This window comes from Nyctereutes procyonoides, unplaced genomic scaffold, assembly GCF_905146905.1.
Source record: "Nyctereutes procyonoides isolate TBG_1078 unplaced genomic scaffold, NYPRO_anot_genome, whole genome shotgun sequence".
In the NCBI taxonomy this organism is placed as follows: domain Eukaryota; kingdom Metazoa; phylum Chordata; class Mammalia; order Carnivora; family Canidae; genus Nyctereutes; species Nyctereutes procyonoides.
Genome location: NW_026575044.1, coordinates 53,525,591 through 53,553,015, shown reverse-complemented (window position 1 = coordinate 53,553,015; position 27,425 = coordinate 53,525,591). Strand labels below are relative to the sequence as shown.

The 27,425-nt window shown below is 57.6% G+C and overlaps 1 protein-coding gene across 1 annotated transcript in view; it reads right to left on the bottom strand.

The window, feature by feature from the left end:
- Positions 1–5,962: 5,962 nt before the first annotated feature.
- Positions 5,963–27,425, bottom strand: part of ZBTB7C (zinc finger and BTB domain containing 7C) — a 334,228-nt gene continuing 312,765 nt past the window's right edge. The window contains 3 exon segments of the mRNA XM_055323824.1: positions 5,963–8,420; positions 18,240–18,288; positions 18,291–19,471. Coding sequence (XP_055179799.1) covers positions 7,769–8,420; positions 18,240–18,288; positions 18,291–19,455 — 1,866 coding nt within the window. The 5' untranslated portion in view covers positions 19,456–19,471 and the 3' untranslated portion in view covers positions 5,963–7,768.

The window sequence follows — 27,425 nt, the reverse complement described above, 5'->3', positions numbered from 1 at the left end:
ATCCAGTCCCTGCATGGGGCTCACTGGGAACCTGCTTCTCCCTCTCCCTACTGCTTGTGCTCTCTCCCTCATTCTCTCTCTCTCAAATAATAAAATCTTTAAAAAAAAGAAAGAAAGTAAGTTCTGGGGAGAGGTGCACTCGGGCCTGGAAGCAGGCTTGTGGCCATTCAGGCTGTGAGTGGAGGGTCCCAGGTGCTCTGAGCATGCTCCGCCTAGAAGGGGCGCAGGCTCCTTAGATTCTGGACCCATGGGGGCCCCTGAACACCTGGGGCTGGGGCTCGGGCCTGCTCGCCAGGCCAAAGGACTGTCCTGACAACCCTTCTCACCTCCTCAAGCCCCATTTCTAGGCTCTGGCTCTGAAATCACGACTCTTCCTGGCGCGTGGGACGTGCCGGCTGCCTCTGTCACCTCCGGCCCCAGGGTGGTCCCGTTGTGCCCGGTGGGGGCGGGGGCCCGAGCGAGGTGGGCTGTGAGTGGGCAGCGTCTGGACTCATCAGAGTTGTGCAGCTGGGTGGCTCTCCTGGAACAGCTTTCCACGCACGCCGGCAGCCCTGGGAAATGACCAGCTCCGCCTTCTGATTTGAGAGGCTGTCCTTGTCCTGTGCTTCTCCCAGCTTCCTTGCGGGAGCTGGCGACTGCTGAGCCCCGGCCTCAGATCATCCAAAGCAACTCAGATAATCACTGGGATAAGTAATGTGTGCTGACCCCTCCCTCCCTCTTCCCCCCTACCTCCCCCCCCTTCCCTCTTAACGTTCCTGTTGGAGGAAGAGAAGCAAAACAAAAGGAAAAAGGTAAGTAAAGTAGGTAACCATGATTATTTTAAATGTTACTGAGGGAACAGAGAGGTAAGAAGGAAGCCGATGTTGACTGAGCACCTAGTGTGCCGCCTGAGGGTGTTGCGCGAGCCCCCTCAAGCCCGCTCCCCCACCAGACCCCAGTACAGGTCACACCTCCTCCCTGCTGCGCTGAGCCAGGCGGTGAGGAAGGCAGGAACTCGAAGGGGGCGCCCAGCACCCCCAGGGCTCAGGCTGGGAGGCTGGGAACCCTCGCAGGTCCGCGTGGAGGAGGGAAAGAGGGAGTGGAGCCCGGTGACCCTGACCCTGCACATTGTGCCCCCTTTCTTGCTACGATGCCCCCACCTGCCCCCAGCGGCTCGCAGTCCCCACCCCTTCCTAAGGGCTGGGTCACCCGGGTCATCATGAAAGGGAAATGCACTGTGGGCAGCACAGTGCCCTTCCTACAGGGATGACGCTGAAATGGCAAAGTAAAAAGCCATTTCCATCAAAGCGGGCGCGGGGGCGGCACGGGGGGGGGGGGGTGTTGCGCTGCCCCTGCGCCGAGAAATGGTTCTGGCGTTTGACTAAGAATCTCAGCGGATACATATAGGGACAAGATGTGCCTCGTGAGGTTCAAACCTAGCTGACCCACGGATGTGAGAGTCCTCTGAGAAAACATAAACCCTTCACAGGACTCAGAGGGTGTGTGCTGAATGTCTTGATTTGTAGAGGAACGTGGGATAGGGTCTGATGCACCCTATCTTCTGTCCTTATTCCTGAAACCTCCTTGTTATGCTTTTGCATTTGTCGTCAGGGTCAAGGGTCACGGTTACCTAGAGGGCTCACAGGGTAACACTGGAGAGGAGTCTATAAAGGGAGGCTTTGGGGACAGCGGCTTGCCTGGGTCTCGTCCATGCGCTGCCCGGTGTCCCATCGTTACAGGAGGGATGACATCAGCCTGTGTAGTGTCTGATGACTCCGTGCAAGCATGCGAGTGTGTGTGTGAGTGCACGTGTCTGGCTGCGGATCAAGGGCTGTTTCCAGGCTTTCCAGGATGGTCCAGCCCTGAGATGTTTTGTCCTTATTTGTCATTTCTGGGTCCATAGTGTCTGGGTTAGGCCACTTGGGCTCCGCTCCTCGGTGTCACCACAGCTCCTGCCCCGGATGGTAAGGGGGGCGTACAATGAGCTAAGGCCGACCCCCACCAATTGCTGGAAATGCAGGTTTGACTCAGTTCTCAGCAGCGCTTCCCAGCAGAAAGGAGTGAAAGAGGCTATTGGCTTGCTGCCTGCCACCCCCATGCCAGCACCCTCACGCCCGCATCCCCCACACCCAAGCACCCCCCACTCCTGCCCTACACTCCTGCACCCCCCACGCCCACCCCTGCTCGTGCCCGTGCCCAAGCGCCCGTTCACACCCCCACACCCGGGCCTCCACGCACCCCCACTCCTGCACCCCCACACCTGTGTGCGCCCCCCCACACCCGCACTGCCACGCTTGCGCCCATGCCCGCACCCCCAATCCCGCACCCCCCACACTCACAGCCTCCCAGATGCCCGTTTACACACACACACCTGCGCCCCCACCCACCCCCCGACGCCCGTGCACACCCCCACACCCGCACCCCCACCACCTCGCCACCCAACGACCATGCCCCCCCACGCCCATGCACCCCCCCACTCCTGCACCCCCACGCCCGCACCACTCCACGCCTATGCACACCCCCACGCCCGGGCACCCCCGCGGAGGAGGAGAGAGGGGAGTCCAGACAGGTAGGTGCCCACTGGCACGATTTCCAGGCTGTCCGCCTGGGTGGAGGCCCTGTGGAGCTTTGTTCAGGGCCTTTCCACAGGGATCGGAACGAGGCGCAGGGGCTGCAGAGGCCGGGAGAGGGAGCCAGTGAGTCACGTTCGCCTTGGTGGCTCCCCTCTGTGTGAAGAGGGGACAGAACACAGGACAGGGGCTGCATCCTGCAGGGCAGCTGGGGGCAGGAGGGGCACCAGGAGACGGGGAGAGGGTGACCCTGTGCCAGGCGGTGGGTGCAGGTGTTGGGAAGTAGGCCACTGGCTGTGAACATCTTTGGTTCCAGAATTTGTCCCAGGTCCCCAGAGGGGTCTCCGACCCTATGCGTGCAGGTGGCATTTCCCCTCCTGTTGGCTGATCCCCCCCCTTGACCCCCCTCCACGTGGCCTCGGGGTCTGGTCTTCTGCTTTCCCTCATGAGGTGCTCACTGGCTTTCGGAAGGTCAGGTGCCCGTGAGGGGAGCACAGGGCTGTGCCCGCTTCTGGAAGCTCCTGCGTGTCCACTGGCAGCAGGCTCAGAAGACCCATGGGATGAGGAGCTGCCGAGGTCCAGGACGGGAGGACTGGGGTCTGGGGAGAGGGCTGCCAGCTGTGGCCGGGTGCTGGGGCCCTGTGAGCAGAGCCCCTGGTTCTGTGGACGAGCGGGCCCTGGGGCGGGGGGAGTCTTAACTCCTGTGGGGTCCCTTCTGTTCTGTCACAGGATCAGGGTCTCAGAGTCAGGGCCATGCAGAGTCCTGGCTTCTCTGGCCCCATGTCACTGTCAGGCACCGGAAGTGGGGGTCGTGAGGGAAGGGCACGCAGCCCTGGGCCACCAAGCCAGGTTTTGTGAACTTGGGCCAGCTCATCTCCCTTGTCACCCCCTTCCCCAGCACAGTCCTTCTTCCACAGCCACGAGAGGATATACATTCGCCCTTTTAATCAGGTGTGACCCACAGGACAGACCTCCTTCTATACAGGACTCTCCTCTCGGCATTCTAGAAAGGCCGCGTTGAACCCCTCCAGTGACTGGGAGCTCATGGCCTCACAAGGGACCTCGTTCCTCTTGCAGACCATGGTAGAAGTTACTTACTTTCCTGGGCTCAGACACCTGGCTATTCCTAGAATCTCTGTCCTACTGCTCGGAATTGGCCAGACTTTTGGTAAAATCCTCCCTCTCCCTGAGGGAGCTTTAAAAGTCCCAAGGGGGGGCAGGCTGGGTGGCTCAGCGGTTTAGCGCCACCATCGGCCCAGGGTGTGGTCCTGGAGACCCGGGATCGAGTCCCACATCGGGCTCCCGGTGCAGGGAGCCTGCTTCTCCCTCTGCCTGTGTCTCTGCCTCTCTTCTGTGTGTCCTTCATGAATAAATAAATAAAATCTTTAAAAAAAAAAAGTTCCAAGGATCTAACGTTTCTCTTAGGCCTTCCTCCCTAGGTTAGGATGCACATGGTTCTCGGTCCTCAGTGGCCTCGTTCTCCAACCTTGGGTCTGAGGGAGCGGGCCCTGAGCCCCTGCAGGACTCCACGGAACATACCTACCCAGCCGGGACTAGCAGACTTTATTTCACTCACCTGAGTTTAGGAGCCCCCGGGCTCAGGGCCATATTGGACCTACCCTCTCCCTATGTTTGCCTCCAGCCTTTAGTGGACACTGACCCCCAGATGAGGACCCAGGGAGCCGAGGACTCGGAGCTGAGTGACATCATGACCTGGCCTTGTATTTCCTGCTCTGGGCCATGTGAACCCCTAAGCCCTCAGCTGTGAGCTTGGGCCTCTCAAAGCTACAGGGTAGCCAGGGAACATTCTGCCTTTACTAGAAGATTCTGGGGATAAGACAAGTTATGGAACTGGCAAGTAGATCAGATGATTATTTTTATATTAAGACAGAGGCATATGTATTATGTGATAGAATGTAGATGCATGAATCTCAAAGCCAAAACCTGCAACTGCAGAATTTTACACTATGCGAAGGTTGCTTCAGGCAATTCTTTTTAGAGTTCAGTTCCCATTCCCCAGTTGACTGTCTCCCCCCCGACTGCCCCCCCTACTGTTGAAGGGCGTTTGGGTAGGAAACTTGGAGCTGCTCTGGTGTACATACTCCCTGTTGTTATTAGAGGTAAGGAAAGTGGGGACCAGAGTAGGCGAGTGATGAGCCCGAGGACGCACAGCAAGGAGGAGTCTGGAGTCCTCCCCATGGGTTTGTTCCTCTGTACGAAGAAATGCTGCATGTGGCTTATCAGAAATATTGCCATGGCAAGAAAGGGGATTGCACACAGAAAAGGGGCTCTGGGGTACCCTGGGTAATCCAGAAAACACAGCACAAAGAACGATTTTACTCCAAGAGTCCGCGCTCTGGCTTCTGAGTTGAGTTGACTCATTCATGGCAAGCCTTACGTCTTTCAGGATCTAGAGTTCTCTGGTTGGGGAAGTGGCTCGGGTGAAAAGGCAGGAGAAGTCCAGCTCCCCTGCCAGGAAACCAGAGGAAGCTGGCAAGGAAGGCAGGTGCAACAGGACCAGGGAGGCCGCTGTGGATGCCACGGTGGGGAACTCGTAGGCCTGGCAGTGTTGCAACGGTCACCCACCCCGTGACCTCTCCTTGTTCACACACCACAGACCTGCATGCACACACATACACTTTGCACTCGGGCTCACAGATGCCCCAAAACTTCTGATCAAACAGTGCCTCTTGCATGTCTGGAAGGTGGGAAACCCTGAGGAATTAAGTCTGGGCCTCCCCACCACAGAACCACCACTGACACCTGACGTGAGCTTTAGGACAAGGATGTCACCCTGAACCAGGAAACGCAATAAGCAAAGCTTTCTCTTCCTCACATCACTGCCCTTCTGGTGACTAAATAAAGGGTCAAAGGTTTGTGGTCTTTTTTTTTGTTTTTTGTTTTGCAGTGAACACGTAGCCACTGACTTGTTGCTGGTCACCTCTCACAGAAGTGCAACTCTCAATAATTTCATCGAGTCAATTAATACTGTTTAATAAATAGGCCAGAAAATTAGCTGAGAGTTTTTCTCGGCGGGGTGCCGCGTGCGACCAAAGTTATGGAAGATTGTCCTTTGAATCACTAAGGCAAACTCTGTTGTGTCATTGTACAGAAAGCAACCACATTAAAAAAAAAAGTTATAAATAGGAAAAATTCCAAAGTTTTCCCACAGACAGACGACAAGGAAATTGAAACGCCAAAGGAAAAAAAAAAAAGGCTGGGGGTGGGGGGAAGGAAGGAAAAAAAGAGAAAAAATGGAAAAAGAAACGAAGGAAAAGAACCAAAACCAAACACAACCACCCCACCCCCCACAACCCATTTGTGTAGAGTTCTTCTCCATCATACAGTACTCAAGATCTTTGGATACTTTACAATGTACAACCAGCCAAGTGAAAGCAAAAAGAACTAACCAGTCATCTGAAAAACTGAGTTTATAAGAAGTCATTACCTTTACAAAATAAAAACAAAAGCCCCAACACCACTGGATTCCAATGTGTTCATTTTTCCTCATTTTCTCTTAAAAGTGTGGGTCAGCCCCAGTCCCTTGGCCGATGGGGGGAACGTGGGCATGTTGGCGGAATGGTCCCAGGAGCAGGTGTCAGAGACGGAGGCGGGCATCCAAGAGGCGGCTGCCCAGAAAGGTGGCGTCTGAAGACAAGAGGGTCAGAAGCAATTCCCTCTGGATGCAATGGCATCTGGCGGGCTGCGGAGCCAGGGCTCTCCCCTGGGGAGCTGGGAGGGGGACAGAGTCTGTGGTCTTCTCTGGCCTTTTTGTGTGTGTGTGTGTGTGTGTGTGTGCTCAGAAAGAAGCCAAGGCGATAGGAAGAGCCCAAGTCTCTTGTGCCCACAGCTCCTGGACTGGGGAGCCTGGGCCTGGATTGGGGACACTGGGCTGCTGAGACAGGAAGGCCACCTCAGCAAGGGAAGGGAGGGAGGCGCAGGGACGTGGAGAGAACAGGAAGGCGCTGGGCCAGGAAAGTCTCCATGGTCCTCAGAACCAGCCACAGGCTCAGGCACCAGGGCGAGTGGGGCGGCCCTAGCTCAAGGCGCCCTCACACCCACCCCGAGCCAGGGCTCCGCCCCGCCCCCCCAACCCAGGGAAACCAAGAGGCCCAGCTCCCTCCCTGAGGGATGAGGGAGGGGTTGAGGGTGCTCAAAGACAGCAAAGGAGGCAATCCCAGCAATCCCAAAGCCCTGAGGGACCCACAACAAACATAAACCCTGAAGAACCAGGTGTTTTGTCTGTTTCCAGGAATCAGGGTGGAGGGGGTGGGTCAGCAGGTGTCCGAGGTGGTGCCCATTCCCTTCTGTGCTGGCCCCAGGAGCCCCGGGAGCCCCAGCTGTACAGCCCTGGCCGGGGGGTGCCGTCCCCAGGGGCCCGCCTGCCCGCAGAGGTGGGGAGGATCCGGACTGCCCCAAAGCTATCTGGGAAAGCCACACCTGGGCTCTTCTGTGTCACTCCCGTCTCCTCTGGTGACGACGTCGCTCCCCCCGTGCTAGCAGAGAGGTGGATGTGATAAAACCACATGCAGTGAGACAGACGTCTTCGCCAGGCCTCGGGGAGCTCAAAGCTCCTACCTCCTCAGGAACTCTTCGTGGAGCGACTGGTGTGTTGGGGTGTATACGCGTGTGGGTGGGTGGGTTTGAGGGGGGAAACAGAATTAGCAGCCTCCCTTCCTAGTGCGGTGGGGGACTGGCCTGCCTGAGGTCACGGGACAGGGAGGGAGAGACAGGCGGGTGGGACTCCAGGAGGAGGCCTCTCCGCCAACAGGGCATTTCCCATGAGGACCCTGGGATGGCTGGAGACTGGAAAAGCGACCCAGCAGAGCAGGATCAGTAGGGACTGTGCCACCGGGCTGCGAGGGCGCACGCCTCGCCCCTGCTCCCAAGGCCCCTTCCTCCCTCTGGCCCCCTCCCCCTGCAGCTCCACAGAGCTCCTGGGCACCTGGGCTGTGGCCTCCTGGTGGCACCGGCCCCTCCCCTGCGAGTTTCTGCGTGGCAGCAGAGAGCCAGCCCGGCGGAGGCCCTCAGGGAGGAGGTGTCGAGGGGAGGGGAGCGGGAGGCTGCAGGACGCCTGCAAAGAGCGCTGTGGCTGACAGCATACTTTTCACGCTTCCTCTGTGATTCGAAAGAAAAAGTTCAGAGCCCCGGATGCGGATGCGGGTGTGGGGGAGGCCTGACGGGCCAGGGGCCAGGGCCGCGGGGGGGCCCCGGCACCGCTAGTTGTCGGCCTCCGACATGGAGGCCACGTGGCTGAGGCCGGCGAGCCCGGGGAGGCCGGCCAGGCCCGCGGCCCACGGGTCGGGCAGTGGGAAGTAGGGCCGCGCGGCCGCCACGTTCTCGGCCAGGGCGAAGGCCAGCAGGCCGCCCGCGTCCCTCTCGGCCTCCAGCTGCGCGCGCCCGAACAGCTTCATCTGCGTCTCCTCGAACTGCCGCTCGAGCTCCTGCAGGCTCAGCGCGCCCTTGGGCGCCGCCAGGAAGTGCTTGGCGGGGCTGGGGCCCGGGAGACACACAGCCGCCCCGCCCAGGTGGCCGCCCACCTCGCCCAGCGCCGGGGGCACCACGAAGGCGGCCTTCTCGGGCGTGGGGCCCGGGGGCCCGAAGAGCAGGCTGGCGGCCCTCCAGGCGGTGGGCTTGCGGCCGCGGCGGGGCCGGGCCATGCGGCAGCTCTGGCGCTTGATGTGGCGGTGCAGGTGGTCGGAGCGCGTGAAGCTCTTGTAGCAGAACTCGCACTGGTAGGGCCGCACGCCCGTGTGGATGCGCATGTGGTTCTTGAGGTCGTAGTTGTGCACGAACTTGGCGTTGCAGTGGATGCACAGGTAGGGCCGCTCCCCCGTGTGCTTCCGCATGTGGATCTTCAGCTTGTCCTGCCTGCAACGCACAGCCCGCCGTCAGTGTCCACCCAAGGCTAGGGGCTGTCCCTCTGCCTCCTCCCCACCTACCACCCTGGAACCTGCTGCGGCTCACCTCGGCCGCGGCGTCCAGCTCCAGGAACGGGAGCCGGGCCAGGACTGACTTGCACCCCCCGCCTCACTCCAAACAGGCCTTTCACCCTGAATAGAGGGCAGTGTCCTGAGGGGCCTCCTGCCCTCCACAGTCGTAAGCTCCCCTCTATGGGAGGCCTGTCTCAGACTGGAAAACGGGCCTGCTGGGGACCCTCCTCCCCAGGCCAGCAGCCTGTCCTTGGTCCCTGCGTGTTGTGTCACCTGCTGACACTGGCTGGCACCTTAAAAATTTCATGCCCACTGCCTCCCGACAACAGTCTTCCTGCCCGCTGGCCTTGCATTCCCCCACCGCCAGCCGGCCCCGACCCATCCTGGCCCCTGGGCTGTTGAGATCTGTCTGTCCTCAGCAATAATCTGGGAGCCTACGGAAGCCGGGCACACCTCACTCAAGTCTCCTGCGCTGTGGTTTCTCATCCTGAGCCGTGGGCTCTTCTCTTTGTCTGCAGAGAATTTCAGGGCCTTACAAAGGAGCCAGGTGCGACAAGAATGTAGCCTAATCTAGGGCAAAGCTTTTCAGGATTTAAGTGCTATTATTCAGAGGGAAGCTACGGTGTAAAGGTGGGGCTCCCATGGGGCTGTCAGGGCCTCTGCTCCAGCGGCAGAGCCACCAGGAACATGCTGAATGACCACGGGCAAGTGACTTAACCTCTCTGCACAGGGCTGAATTTAGCATTAGACATCCGCTCCTATTGTCCTGGGCTGATGCAGAGAAGCAGGGTTCCTGTCAAACTAGCTTCAACACACCTCCTGGTGATCCTGAAAGGAGAACTGACATCACAGGGTTGCCTTCCTAAAGACTGAGCGCTATGCACGCCGGGTAGAGGAGCCTTCCAGGCCGCTGAAGTGGAGTCACAGGGCAGCAGCCCCCCTCTCAAGGCTCCCTCTGCAGCCTTCTCCAACCCGCCTGGCAGGCCAGCAAGCTCTGTGTCTCATCTCCCACCTCCTCCCCGCAGGTGGAGCATCTGCCTGTCATTTTCAGCTGGGATTTGAGGTCAGAGCTGATGAGGAGCCCAGGCATCCGCCCTAAAATGGCCAGATTTAAACCGTGCTCCCCACATAACCCCGGGCCGCTGCGGAGGAGCAGGTCCTGCTCTCCTGGCGTCTCCCGGCCGCTAGAGGTCTCACCAGCTCTTGTTCCTGGATGGCTCCTCAGCGCAGGGGCGGGAGGGAAAAGGACATTCTCCTGTACACTGGAGGGGGACCACGGAGGACAGATCCACCCCTCCCACCTCGGCCCCCAGGAAAGCACAAGGGCACCTGGGAGATGGAGGTGGGGTGGGAAGCGGGATGGGCAGGGAGGAGGAAGTGAATGCTGCTGTCTGAAGCCAGTGAGTGCTCCCCCTACACCAGGCCCCCTTCCTCTGGTCCACACTCCCTGTCCCTCCTCCCACAGCCCCCCAGCTGCACCCAGGCTGCGCAGCGCCCTGCTGTGACACCCCATGCTCCCTTCCCCAGCCAGCATGCAGCCCTTGTGGTATCTATAACCCCCATTCCATTCCGGTGATGGGGGGTTTGAATGGGGAGGCGGCCTTGGAGAGCATCTGGGCAGGCAGGTCCCAACCTTGAGCAGGCATGAGAAGGGCCTGATTAAACAGCACGCTGGGCCCTACTCACTCCCAGAGACCCTGACCCGGGGGGCGGGGTGCAGGTGGGGGAAGGCAGAGAACCTCATTCCTGACATGTCGACCACACATGCCTCTAAGCACCACCGTTGCTGGCGGACAAACTGGGGTCCCGGGAGGGGAACAGGCCAAGATCACCCAGAGGAGTCAAGGCAGAGCTGACACTAGAACTCGGGCCTTGTTCCGTCCCACTGTACGAGGGGGTGCGTAGTGCCATTTAAATCTCAAGAGCAGTGCTGCTGAGTCATGAGGGAGAGGTCTTGGGACCCCACACATCCTCCGAGGCTCTCAGGGAAATGCTGGTGCTAAGTGGTCAGCTGGGGCACTTGCTGGCTGTGGGACTTGCGTCCTCCCCAGGGCCTGGTGGAGGGTTCAGTGCGGAGGCATCGGCGGGGCATTAAGTATATCACCTCATTCAATCCTCTCATGACCTGATAAGGCAGATATTTTTTTCAAAACCACTATTGCACAGAATTAGTAGTATTGCCATTGAGGGCCACCATCAACTAATGGACAATGCAAATAGGTAAAGCTTCAGCTCTTACAGGTATGCACGCCAGGACTCCTCCCAAGCTTTCCACGAGAGCAATCCAAAATAAGTCACATTTTGACAGCACTTAACTGAAGTATGTAAGAAGTACTGAGAAGGTGACTATCACTTCCTTTTATTGAGCACCTGCTATGGGCAGATGAATACACTGCTTCAATGACGCTAGAAAGGTTGTTATTGAGAGGCAAGTTATGGTGTAGGGCTGGGGCCGCCACTGAGGGTCCAGGAGCCCCTGTTGTAGCTGCACATCCACCTCTAACGTGCTGGGTGACCTTAGGCAAGGCGCTTAACCTCTCTGTGCAGAAGAGAACCTAAGGCCAGACATCAGTTCTTGTTTCCAGGACTTGACGAGAGAATCTGGGTTCGGATGAGTTGGATTCCACATCCTTAGAATCATTTCCTCACTTAGAGGAAGAGTTGAGGCTCAGAGCAGTCCAGCAACTTTCCCAGAGGTATCCAAGCCACCAGGGGCAACGGGGCCTGCGGAGCAGTCTGGGGTGTGGTTCATTTGTAAGCTATTCCGAGGTTGAGAAAGGTAGATATTCAAGCCAGGGATCCCCTGCTTGTGACCTATGAGGGCTGTCTCAGAAAGTGCAGACCAGAACCATCAAAACAGGGCATTTGCAGGCAGCCTTCGGGGGCGTCTGGTGCCAGAAGACTGGGGGCACGCCGTGGGAGGAGCTCGGCCCTGGGCAGGAGCCTGCTGTCCCTAGTGGAGACCTTAGGGTCTTTGGCAGGGGCACTGAGCAGGGTTAGCAGAACTACAAAGCCCATGGTAAGTCAATCCTGGGAAAAAACCGTATAGATCGTCGCATCTACTGGGATCATATTAATATGCTCTGATTCAGGGTCTGGGGCCAAGGGCCTAGTAACCTGCATTGTTAGCAGTACCCTTGCTGGGACCTTGAAAGTGCTGATTTCATCTGACCCCTTGAAACTCTCCAGATGAGAAAAGCAAGGACAGAGAGGAAGGGGCTATCTAAGGCCCCACCTCCTCCTCACTCCTGCCACGACCTGGGCATGTGGCTATAATGCACAGGTGCATTGCAAGAGCCGGGCCTGGGGGCCAGGCACACTCCAAGAACTGGGCCAACTCCCTGGGTGCCCTGGGCCTCAGTTTCCTGACCTGAAAATTGGGGGCTGGGCTGCACCACTTGGACCAGCAGTGCCCTGTGAGTGTTTGCATTGGGCTAATGGGTTTCTATTCATCTCATCCCAGCTAGTTGGCTCCGTGTATTATGGCCCTTCTACCCCCCGCTTCCTCACAAATCTGCCTGCTGTGTGGAGGAGGCATGAGTTTAGATGGAGAGTGTCCTAGCTTGAATCTCAGGAGCTGAATTGTTCATCACTTCCATTTGGGACTGGAGATCCACTGGTCCCACAAAATGCCTCCTAGGCGGCCGCCTATGTAATATGCTAACTTCGTCCTTGGTGTGGCTGTAAGGCCCTTACAAGCTAACCCTTCCAGTTACTAAATGAGTTAGTTCAGGGGACCCCGGGACTGTAAGCAACAATACCACATTACTTGAAAGCGGCCAGGCGAGCAGTCCAGTATGTTCTCGCCCTGCACACCGAAGATGTCAAGTATCTGCAGTAATGGGTGTGGGAACGGTGCTCCACCTCGTTAGCGTGGTATCATGATGTTCTACACCTTAAACTTTTATGGGATATGTGAAAATTATAGCTCAATGAAGCGGGGGAAAAAAAGGTCACTCCCCTCCTCGCTAGCCCGCACCCCCACAGTAATGCCCCTGCGCCCAGCATGGGTACGCTGCTCCCCGCAGGCCATGCTCTGGTCACAGCTCCGTGTCTCTGAACACTTGCTGGCCTGAGCCGGGCTTCCAGAACTTCCCTCTTCCAGGGCACAGCCTGCTATGTTATGAAGCTGCTGCCTCCGTCCCTTCCGTGCAGATTTTGTGTTTGGACACCAGTGCTTGCTCCACCCAAGGGTCCCACCAAGCTAGCTTGTGTGTTCCTTCCTCCCCGGCTGTGAACCCCTGTCCCGCCCCCGCCTCCTCTCGGCACCTCTTTCTCAGTTTACCTTTGCTAACTGCACCACCTGAAATGTCTCCCACTCCCTACCCTCCACCCCCTGAATCCTTCAAGGTCAAATTTAAGGGCATTGCTCTGCCCACGTCCTGTCTTTTGCTCTCACCTTCCAGAGTACCGGGACCTGAATATAGCCCCCCAAGCTAGGTTATGGGTGGGGGGCAAGAAGGGAGCAACAGAAGACAATGTGTCTTCTCAGGAGGAGGGTGGGCCTTTCCCACTTCCCCTGGGGTGATGGCAGGTGGGGTCAGCATCAAGGAGAGGGGGAGACAGGCCTGACTCGAGAGCGGAAGCTCAGCTATGTTTAAGGAAAGAAAGGGAAACTAGTGTCCAAGAAGACAGAAGACAATGTGTCGGCATCCCCTTCTCCCGTCCTCAAAGGGCCCCGGGAGTGTTGGCATCGTCCCCTCCGCCCAGGGCATGAGCTCTGGGAGCCAAGCCTCTGCAGCGGTGCCCTCTGTGGCCCTTGCTCGAGCCCACGGCCACTCTTGGTGGATGGGGACATTGTGCAGAGGCTGCCTTTGCCACTTTTGTTTCCTGTGCATGCTATTTCCAGGGCAGGGGCCATCACATGTGCTGTTCCCTTCAGCTGCCTCGCGTCCCTGCAGAGCCACCACCCTGCCCCTGGTTCCTGCAGCCCTGCCTCCTTGGAAGCCTGGGCAGCAGGGTGATGCAGGAGGAGACAGGCCCCGCTGCCACAGATAAGGAGCCATGGCTCTCAGTACTGATCATGAGTGGGGTCAGGCGTTGGCTGTGCCTCAGGTGCCTCATCTTATCTCACCTGAGCCCATGCACTTGGCGTCACCATCATTGTCATGAGGAAATGGGGACAGAGAGGCTGCGGTGTTGTGTCCACAGCTTTCCTTGACCTGGGGTAATATATGGATGGAGTCACGGGCCTGGGAGCAGCCATAGGAAGCGCCTCCTCCAAGCCCCATTACAGATGGGGACAGGAGGCTCAGAGAGGTGAGCAGGCGGAGGTCACACCAGGCCCTGAACCTGGGCATTCCTGATTAGCCCTCTGGTGCCCCTTCCAGGGTGCCACAGTCCGCCGAGCCCCCTCTCCCGCCGCGCAACAGCACTTAGTGTGTGCCGGCCACTGGCTTGCTGAGCCCTCACTCAGTCCGCGGCTTCGAAGATACCAGACCTGCTTGGATGAGAGCCCGTTGGACACTTCTGCATTCCTCACAGTTGGGGCGCTACATGGAGCGTGTGGCGGGGGCTCGTGGCGCCTTGGTCAACTGACCAGTGACCTGCTGGTGCAGGATCAGTTCTCAGAACACCCCAGCTCCAACCCTGGTGCGCTCTGGTTCGCCCTGGTTCCCTTGTCTGCCATCTCCCTCCCTGACCCTGCACTAGGGACCAGCCCAGGCCGCACGTGCCCACACCCAGATCTGCATTCCCCCTTCTGGTCCAGGGAGCTCATCCTGGGAAGGATGTGCCAGTCTGCGTGAGATCATATCCCCCCGGAGTGGTGAAGGAGAGGGCTGCAGGGTCCTGCCCAGGGTCCCCATCCTCATCACGGTTCCCAGTCCCAAGAACGCCTTCCCAGCACCATCCGCCCACACTCCTTGGGATAACCTGATGGTCTGAGACAAACCCTTTCCTGGGTGCCCCTGCTAATTACATTGCATTATCTTAATAAGATCCCCAGGGCTGCCAAGAGTGGGAGGGCCAAAAGGAAAACACGGGCAACAGGCAGCAGCTGGGCTCTTGGCCTGGTTTAGACAGCAGACCACTGCGGTGCCTGGAGCAACCGGCATGGGGCTCATGTTGGTGGCAGGTGTTGGAGGCCAGGCCTTAGGCCTTAATGGGGTGGAGGCCCAGGGTGCAGAAGGACTCCAAGCCATTGTGGGGTGACCAGCGCTAGGAGGGGACAGCGTGGGGCCACAGAAACGCAGTCTGGTTGGGGCTTTTGAGGGCCTGCCTCGGGCTCCAGGGGTGTCCCCTACTTGGAACAGTCAGTGGTGGGACAACGGTCCCCAGAGCTGGGTGACATCGTGTGCCATCTCAGAGGTGAGTTTCTGACACCAAGGGGGGGGACAACACCATGGTGGGGGAGGCCCTCCTCTCTCTTCTTGGAGAACCATGGAATGAGAGCTACAGGCAGGGCTTTCAGGGCAGAACGGGCTCTGTGGGGAGGACCCCCGACCTGTCCAACACCGCTGCCGAAGCCATCAGCCAGGACGTGTGGAGAGTCAGCATCTGAGGCCCTAACTCAGAGCCTGAGCCAAAGGGCCACTTCTCGGGAGGAGGGTGGGCCTCTCCGACTTCCCCTGGGGTGATGGCAGGTGGGGTCAGCATCAAGGAGAGGGGGAGACAGGCCTGACTCGAGAGCGGAAGCTCAGCTGTGTTTAAGGAAAGAAAGGGAAACCAGTGTCCAAGAAGAGCCGTTGAGGGCAGCTGGTCCCATCTCTCTGAGCCTCAGGGGGGCCAGGTCCCCAGGAGTGGCATGGCCTTGCAGGGGAGGCTGGGAGTTCGGAGTCAAGGAGGCAGCAGGGAGGGTGGGGAGGTGTTCTGGGTTGTGGTGCAGGAAGTCAGTCACCCAGCAGGTCCCCGTGGAAAGGCTAAAAGGGGACTCGACCCCTGGGGGTGGGGTATGAAAAACCCAACAGGGTCAGGCCAGGAAACAGAAAGTCCTTGCAGGGCGGCTCTGGGAGGGGGCAGGAGGGAAGCACAGGCTGGCTGCTCTGGAGAATGTGACCGGGAGGGCTGGAGGCGGACAGCTGCAGCCCACGGTGCCGGGATCAAGTCCCTGGAGTCCCTTGTGTGAGGAGGCCAGGAGAAGGTCCAGCCTCCCCCCACTCTGGGGCGCCTCTGCTCCTGGGAAGCAGTTGGGGTGAGGGGGGGAGCCAAGAGCAACTCTGATCTTTTTCAGCAGGGTCAGGGTCTGGTGGGAACCGGGTGAGGGGAGGTGCTAATGGGGGCGGGAATGCAGCTGCTTCAGGCCAGTTGGGGGTGGGGGATGGGGGGGGTGAGGGGTTGGGGGGCGCAGCCGGAAAGGCCCACGAGCTCATGTGGAGGGAGGGCTTGGAGGCTGCAGGCCCAGAGGACTCCCTACATGATCATCAGGAATGTGCTGGGAGGGAGGGTTCTGGAATGCTGCCCTCCTATGCGACCCGGCACCCTGGCCGACCCAGGAGGCCCGCTCACAGGACCTTCCTGTGTCTGGAGAAGTCTGTCTGCGGTGACTGACCCCGCTGAGCACTCTCCCTAGGGAAGGCAGGGCCCGCGGACTGGGGTGGCCTGCACGGAAGGCTGTGGGTGGGAAAGCCCTGGAGGGAAGGGACCCGGGGTGCTGGGCATCCCCCTGAAGCCCCAGGCAGGCCCGGGTGCCCCTGAGGGCAGAGGAGTCCCTGAGTCGGCGGCCATCTGGGGAGAGAACAGGTGTGGGAAATGAGGGGCAGGGACCCCGCTGGAAGGACGGGGGTGCTCTGGCTGACCTGGGGCCTGGCTTTGCTGGATCTGGCCTGTGCATAGTGTTCCTTGTCTTTGAAGTCATTCCCGGGGGACGGGGCTGGGCATCACAGGCTGGAGATGGGTGAGTGGTACTCGGACGTGGCTCGTGCCCTCATTTATCTCCCTAATATCACCACGGTGCTTCTGTCACACGTTGTTCAGTGTTCTGGCCTGGCCTGTGGGGCTAAAGTATTCACCTAAGGTATTCAGGGGAAGGCGGTGGCGGTGCTGGTGCTGGTGGGGGCGGGGGGGGACTGGCATGGCAGGGCCACTGAAGGGATATCCCAGGGAGGTAAAGCCCAGGACCTAGGGTCTGGCTGCCATGAGGCAGTAACAGGAGAAGAGTGCCCTGAGGTCAGCACTGTGGTAAAGAAGGGTATGCACCTAGGGTGTGTGGGGCCCGGCCCCCCTGCACCTGGAGACTCTCCCTCTGCTGTCAGCCCAAAGCATCTGGGGGAGACTCTGCCTGGGGTTTCCCCTCGCAGAAAGAGCTGTGGCTCCAAGGCCACCTTTGAAACCATCAGTGCTGTCCTTCTGAACAGTCCTCAGGGCAGCCTGCAGAGCTACTCTAGCAATGCCACTGTCACCCAAACAGATCTCTGATACCCTTCTCTGGAAACTTCAAATAGAGCTTTGAAGCCACCTAAGATCGTGGGTCTCATTACTTCATAATATAGACTCATCTTATTCCCTCCTCCCCCTGAAAAGTACTGTCCCTGATTCGCTACTCAGCTTGACTCAAAAAAGTGTCACTCCATCCTCAAAGGCCAAAGCTTGGGCCCACCGAGGAAAATCAAAAGAATGAGTTTGCAGCAATTCTCAAAGAGAAATTTCCAAGAGGACGTGGGGTCATGGCAGTGCCACTGGCACAAGTGTGGGTCTCCTCGAGCTGAGTTCTTTGCCAGGGATGGTGGCAGTGTGGGGGCAGGGACCTGGCCTGGCAAGTCACGGTCTCAGGGCAGGTGTTCACCAGGCTCTGTCTACACAGAAATGACCGAGCCCTGACGCAACACCACTCACCAGAGCTTTCTCCTCTGTCAGAGTGGCTGGGAGACTCGGCCTCACACTTGTGACCACAAACAGCACCAACACAGACCATATTTTCCCAAAATGAGGCCCAGCAAAACAGAGCAGGGAAACAAAGCTGAGCCCACGTCGTCCCACCAGTCAGTCTGGGACCCGAGAGCTGCAGTGCAGGAAAGGCCCATAACACACGCTCGCTGAAGGGCACGAAGTCCGTGAAAGATGAAAGGTTTGCAATGTACTGAGTTCAAATCTCAGATGTTACCACTGCACTGAGTCCACCCTCTTCCTAACACGGACAGTCAAGGAGGAGAACATAAAAAGAGGATCAGATCTAAAGGACCTGATCCAAGAGTGGGCCGAGAACACTGCAGGGGTCTCTGTAGTCTCCTGGTCACCGATTTTGCCGTCCCAGGTCTGACGTGATCCTCTCTGCACTTATGAGCGGCAGACAGCAGACTGGCCAGTGGGAGGTGGATCGCTCATCTGTAAACAAAGGCCCCAGCACCTCCCTGTCCTCCCGGAGCAGGGCTGTGGTGACAGTGTGCACGGTCCACCTGGGACAGCCCCTGGCATGCTGAGCATGCTCTGAATAAAATAAACAGGTGGTGCTCCACTGGGGAGCTTCAAACTGGCCTCCTTGGATCCACAGTGCGGGCGGGGGAGGGAGGTCATGCAAGCAAGGAGCCGAGGGCCCTCACTTCTGACTCCCCTAGAACATCTCCGCTCTCATCTGGATCATATCTTGGCCTTCCACCGAATGTTATATTTTAGAAGATATTTTGGCTCATTAATCTAAGTATGGAACTGTCTGCACCAGGTAGTGCCTAGCATGCTTTCTAATGATTAAACTTGACATGCATCACCTAGGACCCAGTAGGGCCTCCCCTGAACTGGGTGTCTCCATCCCAGCACTCCCTGCCCCACTCTGCTGTCCTCATCCAGGCCCCTGACCCTCCCCTGGCCCCCCCGAGATACACACCTGGTGAAGCGGACCTCACAGATGTTGCACATGTATGGCTTCTCCCCGTGTGGGTCCTCATGTGTCTCGGCAGCTTCCCGGCCCCCATGATGACTTTGTGGCAGATGGGGCACTGCTGGGACGCCTTGGGCTTCAGCTTGCGCTCCTCCACCAGGGGCCAGGGCGGGAAGAGGCCCCCTAGGTGGGTGGCACTCAGGAAGTTGAGATAGGCACCGTAGTCACTCTCGGCCTTGATGGGGCCCAGCGGCCCCCCAGGGAGGTCGGGGAACATGTCCTTGAAGAAGTCGCTGGGGAAGGGGGGTGGTGGGGGTGGGGGCAGCTCCTCCTTCTCCTCCTCCTTGATCTTCCGGTTCTTGATGACCAGATCCAGTGGCCCACTGTCCATGGGCTGCTCGGGCAGCTGGGTGAAGGCACCGAAGTCCCCTGGCCAGAGATGTGGGAAGAAGTCAGGGGCGAACGGAGACAGGGAGGGTCTCCTGTCAGCGATGTTGGCCTTGGGGTACAGGTTCTCCCTCAGTAGAGACTCAATGGAGAAGTCCCGGATCACGCCCAGGTGGCTGGGGCTGCCGGCCTGGAAGGAATCGGGGAAGTCCCTGGGTGTGTCCGAGTAGGCCTTCTCTGTGAGATGGTCTGTCTTGGAAGGGCTTTGGTGGCAGTTGATGTCCTGGGGGTCAGTCAGGTTTTCTTGATCAGCAAAGTCCTCAGTGTCGTCCTCCTCGTCCTCCTCATCTTCCTCCTCCTCTTCTTCCTCCTCCTCGTCCTCCTCATCCTCGTCCTCGTCCTCGTCGTCGTCATCCTCCTTGTCGTCCTCCTCCCCGCCGTCGCCACCGGGCTCCATGATCTCCAGACACACGTTCACGATGCACTGGATCTCCAGCATCCTGGCGGCGTTGAGGATGTGCTTGACATTGGAGGCGGTGATGGTGAGCGTGGAGGTGTAGGCGAAGTCCAGGATGGCGGCCAGGGCCTCGGGCTGCACGAAGTCGATCTCGTAGACATACGGCTGGCTGGCGAGGGCGCCGGCCGTGAAGAGCTTCTTGAAGTACTTGCTGCAGGCCGCCAGCACGGAGCGGTGCGTGCGGTACTCCTGCTCCTGCACCACCAGCAGCACGTCGCAGAGCAGGCCGTCATGCCGCTGCTCGTTCAGGCTGCACAGGACCTCGCTGCTGTGGTTGGGGAAGGGGATGCCGATGAGCTCGTCGATGCCATTGGCCATGTTCTCAGCCAGAGCCCTGCAGGGACGCACACAGAGGACAGTGGGGTTAGTGGCGCCGTCCTGGAGTGGACACCTGGCTGGGGAGGGAGGGAGGCCGGGCTGCTGGGCGCACTGACCTCGGGACCCCCATCTCGGCACGGGCTTCCCCCTCTGCCAGAAGGCCGGCCCTCCTCACCCCCACCTGCACGTCCCAGCCTGGCCGGCTGGCCAGGCCCTTCAGCATCCCATGCCTGGGACCCCAAAGGCCCTTGGGGTGAGGCCTCTCATTGGGCAGTGGGCCCCTATCACACAGTCAAGGCTCTGGAAGCTTCTCGAGGGCACAGTTTCCCTTAATTCTGCTCCATTAACCTGCAGCTGGGAAACCTAGAAAGGACGGCCACTCGGCCCTCCACTGCTCAGCGTGCTGCGGGAACGGGGGTGCCCCCCAACAACACCTGCAGGTCAAGGGCCACAGGGGGCATGTCCTCTAGCCTCTCGGTGCCCTGCGGGGCAAAAGCTCTGCTCTGAGTTTTTCTTTTCACAAAGCCTCTGGCCCATGTAATCGATGGACCTTTTCCTCCCATCGGCCCCTATATGAGCCGAGCCGTGGCACCCCCCTTCCTCCCGCCGTTCACGTGCTGAAGTCTGAACCCTCAGTGTCTCGGATTGGGTCTGTGTTTGGGGGTGAGGCCTTTCGGGGGTGATCAGTGTTACAGTGAGGCCATACGAGCGAGCCCTAGTCCGGAATGACTGGAATCCTTGTAAGAAGAGAGTGGGCCACGGACACCCGCGGAGGCGACCCAGCAGGAAGACAAGTCTAGGAGGGAGGCCTCAGGAGAATCCAAACCCGCAGATACTGCGACCTCAGACTCTCAGCCTGCAGAACTGTGAGGAGAGCGATTTGTGTTGCTCGAGCCGCCCGGGCGAGGGTGCTGTGCTATGGCAGCCCAAGCAAATGCACGGCGCCAGCAATCCTGAGAACAATCTGGCGGCCCGTTCTCAGTGTGGGAATGGGGGCCCTCGTGCTTACGTCTTGCCTTCTGACCTTACTTCTGGCTTCATGTTAATTGATGAAGTTTTTTTTCTTTTGCAAATCTTGATCTTTTCTTTTTTTCTCTTATGTACTGACCTCCTCTATGTGTAGATCTGTGAGCTCTAGAGATAGACATTTAAATTCCGTGTTACCTTCTGCTGCATTGTTAGCTAATGCATCATGTCCAGGTTTTATTACCCTCAGGGAAATGCATCCCCTGCAGGGAGAAGCCTCTTCTGAGACCCCTTAGCATGATGATGTATTAATAATGATATGTGGCCAGTGTTAGCCACTAGGACGGAAAACAGGATCGCCTCCCTTCAGAGAGCAAGGCTCACAGCCCAAGTCAGCCGTTTCAACCTGGATAAAAAGCTCCATTTGTATGCCATGGCATGGAGGCCCCTCCAACTTAGGGCAAAATTTGATTATGGCCCATGCATAAATCCTAAGAAAGGCCTGGCCCTTACCCTGGTGCAATTACAGTGGAGAGAAAATAAAAGTGAAAAACAAAACCTGAAAGCCTCAAGCCCCGGTGGGAAGAGCTTTGGGGATTCACACACATTTATCTTCTGGAGGTTTCTACCCTGGGAAGGCAGATGCAGTGGGAAGAGAGGAGTGAGAAGTGCCCCGCACAGAGTATGTGCCCTGAATAGGGCCTGGAGGCACCAGGCACTGGCAGGAAGTACTCCTTCCCTCCTCCCATCCTCCTCCATCACCGAGGGCCCTCGCCTTCCCTGAGCAATCCCACTGGGGCAGGTGCTCAGGAGTGAAGGCCTTTCTGCCTTCCCACCTTCTCAGCTTTCTAAGGGCCAGAGACCCCACAGGCCATGCCTTCATTCCTTAAATAGTCACTGGGTTTCTCCCTTTGTCAGGCACTGCCCTGACCTCTGGGGATGCACAGAGGGCAGACCAAGAAGGCCCCGGCCCTAACAGAGCTCACAGAGACACAACTGTGATAAACATACAGCAAGATTCACCAAAGAGAGCTCCCTACACACCTCTCAGGCTGGTTCAAACGAGAAAAGTGAGGATACCAAATGCCGGTGAGGACATGGGGAAACGACCGCTCAGCCATTGCTGGTGGGCATGTAAAGTGGTACAGCCCCTCAGGAAAACAATCTGGTCATTTCTTAAAAACGAAATAGGTAACAACTGCACAACCCAGCAGCAAGCACTCTTGAGCATCTGCCCCAGAGAAATCAACCCTTCGGTCTACACAGAGACCCGCATGCAGGCGTGCCCCACAGCTCGGGGCACAGCAGTCAGTAACCAGTAAGAACCCAGACGTCCTTCAGTGGGTGGAGGGTTAACCAACCTGCAGCGTGTCCATCTCAGGGAGGACTAGTCAGCGGTCAACAGGAATGAGCTATGGATGCATAACAGAGTCTGGATGAGCCAGAGTGCAAAAAGCAAATACCAGTAGATTACATACTGCATGATTCTATTTCCATAACAGCTTTGAGGTGGCATAATTGTAAAATGGGGAATATGGGAGGGGTTGCTGGTGGCTAAGGGGGTGGGGCAGGGGGCAGGTGGGCGTGGGCACACAGGGGCAGCGTGACAGACCCTCCCAGCCATGGGACTGTCCTGTATCTTAACTGCATCAGGGTCAATATGACAGTTGATGTCCTATGATCTTGAAAGAGGTTATCATTGGAGAAGACTGTGTAAAGTGGACACGGATGTCTAGATTTTATTTTTTTTCTTTTCTTTTTTCTTCTTTCTTTCTTTTCTTTCTTTCTTTCTTTCTTTCTTTCTTTCTTTCTTTCTTTCTTTTTCTTTCTTTCTTTCTTTTCTTTCTTTCTTCTTTCTTCTTTATTTCTTTTTTATTCATGAGAGACACAGAGAGAGGCAGAGACACAGGCAGAGGGAGAATCAGGCTCCATGCAAGGAGCCCGATGTGGGACTCGATCCCAGGACCCTGGGGTCACACCCTGAGCTGAAGGCAGATACTCAACCACTGAGCCACCCAGGGGCCCCTCGGATTATTTCTTAAAACTCATGTGAATTGACAAATTACGTCAAAAATAAAAAGTTTAAGTACAGAAAATCAAAAGATAGGAAACAACCTAAACTGATAAATAAATCTCCTCCTACCCCAGTGTTTATTTATTATCTATGTATAGTAAGAGGGTGAGGTGGTGGGGAGACTACTTTACTCAGAGCGGTCTGGGAAGGCCTCCTTGAGGAGGCGTCCTTTGCCTGGATGGTGAGAAGGAGCCAGTTACGGGATGATATAGGGAACAGTGTTCTAGGTTGTGGGAACAGCAAGGGCAAAGTGGGTGGTCTCGCCAGGGTGCTTTAGGTCTGGGGGGGAGCTAAGTTCTGCTCTGAATGGCTCCGTTTAACTTGGTTGTTGTCTACTGAAAATCTATCCCACCTCTACATCTCTCCGGGTGGGCTCGGCTCCCCCTGAGGTCCTGTGTGGTCTCCCCTCTTTCTCTCTGACCAGGGAGGGCATCTCCAGGCCACAGGCCTCTATAGTCTGTGCTGCAGAGAAAGCCCTGAGGTTCCTTCGTCCCCCAATGCCCCAGGCCTCCCTGATATAATGGTGGGGCCAGAGGGAAAGCAGAGGGCTTGAGAATCCCTGGTGAGCTGAGAGGCTCCAGGCTGGGGGGCTCATTCAGGGTGGCAGTGCCTGCTGCAGGTCCCAGGTCCCAGGAGGGGTATCCCATGACCTTCTGTGTGGCGAGTAAGGGTGACCTGAGGACTCTGGTCCCCAACACCTTGGCCCCCAGCTTCCCGCTTGAGACACTCAGGCCTCATGGGGCACACTGGCGGGATAGAGCCGGCCAATATCTGCCAGCGCCTTCTCTGTGCAGGCCAAGTGCCCACCCCAGACAATAAGGGTCCCAAAGGAGGGATGGGGCCAACCATGTGCCCTCAGGCCTGCCCATCTTCACAATAACTGAGATTCGGCTCCTCTTATCATCACCGTCCCTATCTGACACGTGGGACAACTCACAGAGACCTTAAGTGATGGCCTAAGATCCGAGTCTGAAGCCTGGCTCTGCAGGCGCAGCTCATAGCCACAACCTCTACCCCCTACCTCTCCTCTCCAAGGCCACCAAGAACGGCCAGCAATCCTGCTATTGCCTCAGTGGCCCAGACTCTGCGTATTCAGAGATGCTCAGAGGTGCCTCTGCGGCGGAGGATGGGTGGGAAGGACTGGGGTCTGCGGAGTGGGGGTTGCCCGACCTTCCCAGGAAAGCCAAGCAGGTGGGATGGCAGGTGGATGACAGCGAGGCTGGCCTCAGGAGCTGCAGCATCAGCCGCACTGCTGCTGTTCTGGGCGTGGGCAGAGTGGCTCCTCTGAGGCCCGGGAACTCCCCGGTTGCTCCCAAGGCGGCCTCCCCCCCCCCCCACCGCTCTGTGGGAGCAGCCTCCTTGGCAGTGGTGCTGGCAAAGCTCTGCCAGGGGACGGGGAGGAGGGTAGAGGAGGCCGTGGGGCTGCGACTCCATCAGGCTTCCCACCCCAACCTGCCGAGCGGCTGCTCACAGCCCCGACCTCAAACGTGTCCCACCCACATCACAGCCCCATATCCCCTGCCCCTCATCCCCCAACGCGAGTCTTGCTGCTCAGCAGCCTCCGTGCCTTGCTCACACTGTGCTTGTGACTGGAGCAAACCCACCCCCTGCATGTCCAGTGTCCTCCTTTTCTGGGGGGCCTCCTCCTGCCCACACTCCAGGGCTCCACTCAGATGGCCCCTTCTCCATCTCCCAATTCACATGCCCGGCCTCTCCAGCCTTCAGAGATCCTGGATGCCTGAGGACTCCTGCCCTGTATCTCACTCTGCCTGTAACTTCTTTCCCGTGCTTTGGTGTTCCTGCCAGACTGCAAGCTGCCCGAGGGCAGACTGCCATCACGATGCTGAGCACGGTCCCGGCACATGGCTGGTATGCGGCAGGGGCCCAGCAGCCCTGCGTTTACCATTGTGTGGGTTGTTCACTATGCAAGGGCACTATCGCTAAGGGCAGACGGACTCAAGGATGTCCACCACCCCAGTATTCTTGCCTCCCGGAGGCAAGGACTCATGCTCTCATGTGGTCTCCTCCCTCATGAATAGGGATGACCTGTGTCATCCGATGGGACTTCTGGACACGAGGGTGTGTGACTTCTGAAGGGAAATCATAAAAGACGTTCTGGGGAAAGCCAGCTGCCATGGGTTGGGGACACTCAAGCAGCCCCATGGAGAGGCACATGTGGCAAGGGACCGGGGCTCCCCACCAGCAGCCAGCAGCAGCTCACCAGCCATGTGAGTGAGACACCGAGTCAGTGGCTCCTCCAGCCCCTGTCAAGCCTTCAGATGACAGTGGCTCCACTGACGTCCTGGATGCAACTCTCTAAAAGATGCTGCACCGGAGCCACCTGGCCGAGCTGCTCCTGAATTCCTGACCCACAGAAACTGCGAGACAGCAAACATTCACTGCCGTGTTAAGTTTTTCAGTTCTAGAGCACTTTGTTACGTGGCGTAGGTGACTCACACAGGACACTAGTGACTCCACAGACATTAGGGATAATAAGCAGATTTAGCAGATGGCAGTGACAGGCTGCAGTCTAACAAAGTCAGGGTAGTATGAGGCTGTTTTGATAGACACAAGTAGATGTATTGAGGAGATGGCACCTTCTCCAGATTTCCACCAAGGTAGCACATGGGCTGTGGGGTGCCACCAAGGTAGCACATGGGCTGCTACAGTCACTTTCTCATCTCAGATGATGGTTTGTAAATGAAGCTGTGACTGTTACGTATGAAGACAAAATCAGTAAAACCCCAGATCAGTTCTTTATGGAGAGCCACGTTTTCTTGCGTGCTAAGGGCTTGCTCCTTTAAAGAAAAAAATGTTGTGTCTCCCTGAGAAGATTCTTACAATTCTTTATGCTTCCTCCCACCTTTTAAAACAGGGGAGGCACAACCCGTTGACCTGTGGGTCGGTGGTTGGTGTCTCATCGGAGCCCCCTGAGGAATGGGGGGTGGCCGTCCCTACACTGAATGTCCCATCTCCTACGCTCTCGGAGCCACATCTGCTGGGACTGGGAGTCAGGAACCCACAGCTGTGTGACTTCGGGAGGCCCCTCTGCCTCCCTGGGCTTCCGTTTCTTCATCTTATCACTTCAAAGTCACAGAAAACCTGATAGCTGCTGTCAGGACTTTGAGAAGCTGCAAAATGGAGATGAGGAGGAGGCAACAGGCCTGGGTGACAGGGTGCACCAAGGCCGCCGGCCTGCCCAGCAAGGACTTCTCTCTGTGCCTTGGGTTGGAGCTTTCGTCCCCTCCTGGAGGAGCGGATGTCACGGTGTCGCCAGGGCCTGTTTTTCCAGGCAGGAGGTGGGGCTGCCGCTCGCCATTTCATTGTCTCTTTGGGAAGACGTGCCCCCTTGGTGCACTCTGGGAGCTTCCCTGGTGACCCTAAGATTCCCATGCCCTAGAGGGCCTGCAGACAAGCAGTGTCTCCAAGGGGACGCCGCGCCACGCCCCCACCTTCCCGCCCAGGCCCTGCATCTCCTTCCTCCTGTCGCCCAAGCCACAGCAGCCCTGTCTCCAAGAACAACACGCTCAGGAAAGAGAATTACACACACGAAACCAAACCAAAGCCCTCAGCTGCCAGGAGAGGCATGACACAAAATACAAACCTCTGGTTGGGGCAGGGGAGATAGAAAAAAGAACATAGATTCAGAAATAAAGGGGGAAGTGAGAGAGAAAGGGTGAGGGGGAGAGGAGCGTGGGGAGGAGGTGAAAGAGGGAGAATGCAGGATGGGTGACACCTTCTCCCCTGTGCTCCTCGCCTGGGCCTCTGCCCTCCGGGGAAGGTTCTAGAGCCTAGGTATGTCTGAGGAGCCCTGTCTGACCAAAGCAGCACTTCTCATCTCTGGGCCTCTGTTTATTCAACTGCAGAATGAGAACACCATTCGCCCCAGGTACGGGCCTGTGTCCCCCCGCCCCCCAACCAGGAGAGGGGTGACGCCCTCAGTGTACCAGCTAGAGAGGGGGAGGAGGTGCTCCTGTAAGAGACACAGAAAAGCAGGGAGATTAGAAGGGGCCACTAGGGCCTTCAACCCATAGGAATGCCTTATAGAAACTTGGCTCTGGGGGCACCTGGGCGCTCAGTGGGTGAAGTTTCTGACTCCTGATTTTGGCTCTGGTCATGCTCTCAGGGTCCTGGGACTGAGTTCTGCATCTAGCTCCAGGCTCAGGGCAGAGCCTGCTCAAGGTTCTCCCCCTGTCCCTCTGCCTAGGCTCATACTAGCTCTCTCTGAAAAAAGGAAAAGAAGGAAGGAGGGAGGGAAGGAGGGAGAGAAGGAGGGAGGGAGGACGGGAAGGGGAAACCTGGCTTTAGAAACTCTCCATTACAAATTTCTTGAATGTAACTCGAATTTTTTATTATTTTGTGTCCTGTTTTTTTTTTTTAAGATTTTATTTATTTATTCATGAGAGACACACAGAGAGGGGCAGAGACACAGGCAGAGGGAGAAGCAGGCTCCATGCAGGGAGCCCGATGTGGGACTCGATCCCGGGACTCTAGGATCACGCCCTGAGCTGAAGGCAGATGCTCCACCACGGAGCCACCCAGGGGCCCCATATTTTATGTCCTGTTTCAGCACCCGATCAGCGGAGCAAGCCAGCTAGATTTACAGCAATGATCGATCCTAGCTACCACGTCCCTCATGGTGTTGGTCACTGCACCTCAAATCCTTCCTCAGCTGATGCAGTTCTGAAAGGTACAGATTTTTTACCCTCACCTCCAATTTAGAGGTGAGGAGACAGGTATGGAGGGAGTAAGTGACTTGCTGATGCCACTGCCGGCAAGCGTCTGAGCAGGATTTGAATGCAGCTGCATTTGGTGCCAAGGCTCATATTCATTCTCCTTTGCCAGCTTGCCTCCTACAAAGCCCAACTTGGGATTCGAACCCCTGTCCTCAAAGGTTGTCTCTTACTTTAGGGATGTGTCAGAGCCAGGG